We start from the raw sequence: 7496 nt of genomic DNA, 5'->3' as shown, positions 1-7496 counted from the left end.
GGGTGCGACGTTGAGACAAGACTTCCCAACCAGTTTCGAAGTAAAGAGACGCTCTACTAGCAAAAGATGGCAGGCCGGTGACAATACGCGCCGCTTCTAACTGGAGTTTTTCAAGTTTATTTGCATCGGCAGTTGTACAACCGTCCCAAACTTCGCAACAGTATTCAAGCAGAGGGAGTATAAAAGTAAGATAAATTCTGTTTAATGTCTTGCGATTTAAAGTATATTTTAACTTGCGGAGAATTCCTATTTGTTTCGTAACAGTTTTACAAATGTTATCAATATGGTGAGTCCATTTACAGTTAGCATCTAGGAAAATGCCTAGATGTTTATGATGTTCGATAAAATCAATATTAACATTATTAAAAATGAGATTGACATCAAGCTCAGCATTGGTATTTGAAATTAGTAGCGCTTCAGTTTTATTAGGATTAAATTTAACAAGCCAATTTTCTGCCCAGTTATGAATTTTTTCAAGATCTCGGTTAGTAGTAGTTTCTAGTTCAATTGCGGAAGGAGAAGAGACGGATAGGGAAGTATCATCAGCAAAAAGACGGGAAGGGCTGACAAGGTTATCAGTTATATCGTTGATATACAAGAGAAAAAGAAGCGGACCTAAGACAGAGCCCTGGGGTACACCAGCATTAGTTGTTTTAGTATGAGAAGTAACATTGTGGATGAAGACTTGTTGATGGCGATTCTGTACATAATCGGATAGCCAGTCTAAAAGATTTCCATTTATTCCATAGCTTTTTAATTTGTGTACAAGACCTGCATGCCAAACCCGATCAAAAGCTTTGGAAATGTCGCAAAAAACAAGACAGGTATGATGACGGTTTTCTAGATTTATGCATACATTATGATAAATTTCAATTAGTTGATGTACTGTTGAGTGACCTGGCTGAAATCCAGATTGGTATTTATATAACAATGAATTTTCTAATAAATAATTATGCAGAAATTTTGTAATAACTTTTTCAAAAACTTTCCCTACAGTGCTTAATAAAGCTATTGGTCTATAATTACTGGGGCATTGTTTATCGCCTTTCTTAAAAATGGGCATGACTAAAGCTTTTTTCCAGGAATTGGGATAAATTCCTTGATCAAGAGACTTTCTGAATATAAGAAATAGCGGAAATGAAACATAAAGAGCTGTGTTTTTAAGCATTTGGTGACTAATTTTATCATATCCAACAGCTTTACCTAATTTAAGAGACTTAAGGATGTCAACAATATCAGCTTGTGTAAAAAATATATTATCTATGCGACTTTGGGTTCTCATATCAACTTGTGGTAAAGGTACACCTGAGTCGTCTATAGTAGAGATAGACACAAAATAGTCATTTAAAATATTAGCTTTTCGTTCATCATCTACTGCAGTAGAGTTAGTAATAGGGTCTTTTAGAGGAGGTATAATGTAAGATACATCTGCACTTTTAGTTAATCTCCTAACCAGTTTCCAAAAATTCTTTTGATTAGTTTTTGCATAGTTATCTAAAAAGTCCATTAATATCAGCATAAAACAGTTCTCTTGGTCTACGTTTGAGATTGTTGACATGATTTCTATGTTTTTGTAAATTTAGCTAAATTCTCTACAGAAAAAAAACTCTTTTTAATTTTTTATGCAATCTATTTCTAATCCTAATTTCACGACGTAGTTCAGCAGTAAACCACGGTTTATCATTTGGTCTAACAGTAATAACCTTAGTTGGAATACAAAGATGAGCATATTCCAAATACTTATCTGTAAAAATCAAACACATATTGTCGCATGTATAAGCATTTCTAAATACGTATTGCCAATCGGTGTTTTGTAACAGGTTATTAAATTGAGGATAGTCAACATTTTTATAACACCAAATCATGCGTTTAAATTTGTTAGTAAGAAAAATGTTTAGTTTAATTTCAACGAGAGTAGCGTCATGGTCCGAAATGTCCCTGTCAATTTCAATAACATCGGAAAAACCAACAACGCATGTATCGCTCACGAGCACGGGGTCAAGGAGCGAAGCACGTGTTTGGCCTACCCGAGTTGGTTGGTTTATTACATTAGAAAACAGATACGTGCGGATAATGTCGTTCAGTTTATGACGAGTCTCAACCAGTAGGTCAACGTTTATGTCACCAACTATAATGACATGTGGGTTTTCATCAAGTGCATTTTCAATGGAGTTTTCAAATTGTTCCCAAAATGGATTTACACAGTCATTTGGTCTATATACTGTACATAGAAGATACGAGGAGTTATTAAAAATAATTTCGACCCAGATGGCCTCACCTGATGGAAATTCTAAATCAAAACGCCGCTGGGCAGAAATTAAAGGCGAAATATAAACAACGACACCCCCACCCTGTGAGTATTCACGGTCTTTCCGGAAAGGATTATTATTAAAACCTGGAAGTGCTATTTCTTCGTCAGATATACTGTTGTCTAAGTGGGATTCCGTGATACATACTACGTGAAATTCGTCTGCAATATTTTCAAGGTGAGTTAGCTTATTTCGTAAACTACGTATAACGATACACTTGCACAGGGATACATCATGAGTATATTCGGTTACACGGAGAAAACCATCCCCGACTATGCAGGGAAAGGGGCGTGTCGGTGTCTGTTACGCTGTCGATCACTCAACCTTGTCATACATTGTTGTAGTTTTTTAAATTACTCACTCTATTCAGATAATAGGATTAACGGCGGTCCCTCATAGTGAAGTCTCTCTTTTCTTTCTATTGGGTTAAAATTGATATTTGAAACAAGCAAATTTTTGTTTTGACTTGCTGAAACCAATATGGCATACAGTGACACTTACCCCAGGGGTCCGTCGTGGTACCTGCGAATGGATTCCAGATAGTTGCAGCTGGGTATCTATAAGGTATTGGTGCCGGCGGTTGGGGCTGGCTACAATCCATTGTCTGTTCACTCTCTGGTTCAGTTTCAACGGAATAACAAGGTATGTCTTCACAGCAAGGTTTATAACGTTTCTTCCAAATAATGATTACATTTCCAAGGACGCAGCCGAAAAAAGCAACAGAAATGAGAATAACGATGGCTAACTCCAACCCTGCAATAGAACGAATCGCATTGAAAGTTTAATATAATGAGAAAACGATATTTCACAGCAATCTTCGGTAATAAATACTGTCTCTTCAAAAGTTATACCATGGCGTCAACACATATCATAAGATTGCATTTTTCAAACACAGACAACAATACATTAAACAAGTAATGGTAAATAAAAAGAAAGAGAGGGTTAAAAGGAAATAAGCATTCAACATCATTGGAGCAGAACTGTTGACCTAATGTTTTCCTTTTTTCTTCCATCACCTATTTTATATCCTATTTGTTTGGCGTTCTAGGGCAACTCAACATTGCTAACATGATACTGACATGTATAACTACAATTCCAATTGTTTCTGTGTGTAAATATATTGTCGTAAGTTGTTGTTGATGGGTATGAATTTTATATGCAAGTGTTTTGGTCGTTGTTTTATTGTTAAATCATGATTTGTTATCTAGTTGTGCATATATATGCTAAAATGTTGTACATAACCAGAGAATTCAACTTAAACTTTCCTGATGACATTTGGAAACTTTAAATGATTTAACATCTGCATCTCCGGTAAGTCGGAATTCTAAGAACGACAACAGGATTGATGCCATTCCATCAGTTCTACATGTATCCTACATCAGTTATCCGTCGAAGCGCTAACATACCAGTTTACTTCAGATAAACAAGTATCGCAATCACAGTTGGTCTTAACCCATTGCTTTCAGACTTTTTTAATTACAGCAGCTGATTTGAGATGACTAGATAAACCTCTTCTGCAGAGTGTTCCTGTTCTTCATTCTTATACATTTATGGCCCAGCTGGACGCTAAGTAACTGGCGATCTAAATAGTTTCCGTACTGGAAGCCGCGAGGGCTTTTCATAAAGGGTTAGAAGCATCGATAGACTCTGATCAATTTGAATGTGAATTTCTAGATGCTGGTGGATTGTGAGAGTGCGCTAGACAATGGGCAGAACAAGAGCATGCTGGAAAAGGATAATGTTCTCATTAAATCACAGTTTTAGGTCAATAAAAAGGGAATTAGCCGTCTGAATTTTTGTTCCAATTGTGCAAACCACACTCAACGAGTTCTGCCTCCTTTGAAATGGATTCTCAAGAACCCTTATAAACAACGTTTTATCTCTGGCCCTGCTAGTTTCACAATCAAATCATTATCCCAACTTCCTGTTACCATTAAATTAGGGTATCAGGCGTATTAAGAAGAAATAAATAAAATGTGGACTTTTGACCAATCATGAACATCCTGGCAGAAAACTGTATCTTCTGTCAACACAACTCAAACCAAGCTGAAGTAACGAATTCGTTCTCTTACTGTTCGTTTTATACCAAGATAGACAAACGCCATATACATATTTGGTTGCAAACTGTTTTGCAGCATATTTTGCCAAAGGTCAAAATAAATTACACAACGGTTGAAATCGTATTGAATTTTTGATCGACAATATCTTTGTTCAGCTCGGTGGCACGATATTCTAGCAGACTGTAGGCATTCCTGTTGGTCTATATTAGTATAAAACGAATAGTAAAGTGTTTTGGACTAGGCTTAGTTCTGTATTTTGCCTGTATTGATGTTTAAACTATTGTAGATATGTACTTTAGAATAGAAATCTTTATTTTCAAGCACTCATGGCATAATTTGGATCTGCTATAAGAAAGATTTTAAGACATTTCTTGTGTGTAAGAGTTTGACCTTAAAGCGCAATATATTTTCACCTAGTGCATACTTAGGAACATTTTCATTCATTATTACTTTCAATTTCTTTTGTACAATATAGGCCCTTGGGATAAACTATATATACTTTTAAAGAGGACATCTGTTTAGTTATTTCTTCATTCTAAGTTGGTAACTAAAGACTACGCTGGACGAGAGCATTCTGATTGATTGGATAGGAGTAGATTTAATGTTTGTGTCTTTGGATGAGAAGACGTCACTTTATTTAACATTGTGTACTTGTCTTGTTTCTGGGGTCGGCGTGAATTAGCAGATGTACTTTCGTATTCTCTATTTTCTGTTGTTTTTTTATATTTTGTATATGCTTTAAGTTCATGCTTCGTATTGTTTTTTTTAAATAATGTCAAATAATTAAATTGGCCTGTCATATTTATATATCCATTTAGTTTCAAAGCTATCCTTTAAGTCGATGTACGTGAGTTACCTCCCCGTGACTATTCACTATACATATCTCTTAAATCAGGAATTAAGACTAGGGAAACTGAACAAGATAATGAATAGTATTTTTTTGCTTCTTTAACTTAAGTATAATATATGTGTTACTGTAGTATATCACACTTACCATCCATGGTCTGTAATCACCCGTCAATAGTGAGCTTAGCTGGAATAGAATTACCTTTCGTGTTCGGTTAATAATAAACATTGTCGGTTCTGCAATCAAAAGAACTAATACCAGCCAGGTATAGTCCGGTAAGGCCGGGTAGCGTACTGAGGCTAATCCACCTGATCATGAACAGACCTACCTTAACGGTAGCTTGTTCCCTTCTTTGTATTAAATATTTCATCCGGTATAATCAAACCCTTCTCTATTTATTTAGTTCGTGCGAATTTCCAGTTAGAAGTTTCTACCTAACTTTTTAAGGCAAGGCATCAATTGAATAGTTCGATGTCGTAGTATGATCCGCTACTGCCGTAACAAATGTATTTATCACTGCTAGTGCTAGTGCTATATGAATGAATTAAACTTTCTACATTTTATTATCAAGTGTTTGGTATCAATACGATAGACGTTTGGTAGCGCTAGTGACAACTGTGAAAGGTTGGGTTCATGTTACAATGGGACTGCCAAGCTCTACAGAGCTACTCTTGTCACTAATAATAATATCATGGGGCCTGTTCGTTTATGCGGAACAACCGGTTTGACCGTTTATAAATGTAACAATTTCGTGTATAAACCCTGGCGGACCTGCAAATGTGTATGCATGCCTTGCAAGGCTTTCTCAAGGCTCGCCTGAAAGCAGCATCAGATTACTAGGTCCGACCCTATTTAATAAACGAACAACAGTGGTCCGACCGGTTTGACCGTTTAAACGAAAACGGCCCAGGTGTTCAACGGATGTATACATCACGTGTATAACATCCGGAAAGGTTAGCGGAGAATCCGTATCTGGACTTTATTTTTCAATGTAAAGTACTTTGAAAATAATACGATGTAGCAAAATATGTATACACGGGAACGACACATGTACTAAATTCCTAATCAGCTGGATTTTATCATGGAAAAATTATGTCAAATAAGTTTATTTTGGATTTTATTTCGGAATACACTTATGTACAGGAATATGTCACATATACATCTTTCAAGCATTAACTTATTTCTTTTTTATATTATTGATCTTGATAGAAAGATATAACAGATAAAAGAACGCGGGCTTTTAAATGAAATACTAAGTAATTCAGATTTTGATCTTTTCAGTATAAGTACCAGAAGGGCTTTATCTGTATGCAAATTTTGATACGTTTATATAAATTTTATTTTATGTTTGTTGTAGTTAAATAGCCAATAAGATTAAGGTAACACACACTCACACTCAATATAGTGTTGAATACACGTGTTGAATGATGTTGAATGTTAAATATTTACAAATAATTACTTTAATTTTCATTTCTCATTCATTACGTTAACTCATTTACAGCTTTCGGTGATTCTCCAATTCTTTATTCAATGTTACAAATAAGTTTTTTATTGTTCAATTTGTACAAATATATTATGCATTGAATTTAGTTTATCATCAATAATATTTGTAAACAAAAAGTAATATCCAAAATATATAACATAAAAACAACAACAATAAAAATAAGTTTATGTCATGATGACATTTTATATACGATATATGTGTAAATACAAAATCATATCTATTGCTATACCACCACAGTGACATATAAAACCATCTGTTGGTTTACCGGGTAATCAACTTCACCATGAGGGGTTATTAGCGATATCTCGCCAATAAGGGAATCACACATTCTGTAAAAAAAAGCTGTACTGAAGCAGCCCTTTTAAAGAAGCATTTGCGTAACTTTTTGCGTATTTTAAATGCTTACGTATTGAATGCATTTTCTGGGGGAATTTATCCGAATATGCAAAGTAAGGGGTTGTTGTTTCAGAGCTTTCATCATTTTTAATCATTTGGAAATGGTCATTGGAATGAACACATCAGTTATTTGATATCTAAGATTTCACCTAAAAAAAATATCTTACGTAAATTTAAATTCTCTTTGGACAGGTATAGTCTCCAAACTATGTATTACACCTTTATTCGACCTATATTAGACTATGGAGATATCTTATGGGACTGCCTTACTAAAGCTCAATCTGAATTATTAGAAAATCTTCAATTAGAAGCAGCACGCATAGTCACCTGCGGCACTAGACTCACAAGTAGAATTAAACTGTATACTGAAACAGGTTGGC

The 7496-nt window shown here is 35.0% G+C and overlaps 1 protein-coding gene across 1 annotated transcript in view; it reads right to left on the bottom strand.

The window, feature by feature from the left end:
• Positions 1–5449, bottom strand: part of LOC110465420 — a 7303-nt gene extending 1854 nt beyond the window's left edge. Inside the window, exons 1-2 of the mRNA XM_021521212.1 lie at positions 5364–5449; positions 2811–3062 (exon numbers count right to left, since the gene is read on the bottom strand). Of these exons, the coding sequence (XP_021376887.1) occupies positions 2811–3062; positions 5364–5370 (259 nt within the window). The 5' untranslated portion in view covers positions 5371–5449. The remainder of the gene's footprint in view (positions 1–2810; positions 3063–5363) is intronic.
• Positions 5450–7496: the final 2047 nt, after the last annotated feature.

The sequence above is a fragment of the Mizuhopecten yessoensis genome, unplaced genomic scaffold (assembly GCF_002113885.1).
Source record: "Mizuhopecten yessoensis strain PY_sf001 unplaced genomic scaffold, ASM211388v2 scaffold11075, whole genome shotgun sequence".
Lineage (NCBI taxonomy): Eukaryota > Metazoa > Mollusca > Bivalvia > Pectinida > Pectinidae > Mizuhopecten > Mizuhopecten yessoensis.
The sequence above is the reverse complement of the archived record's forward strand: the minus strand, read 5'-3'. Positions and strand labels throughout refer to the sequence as shown.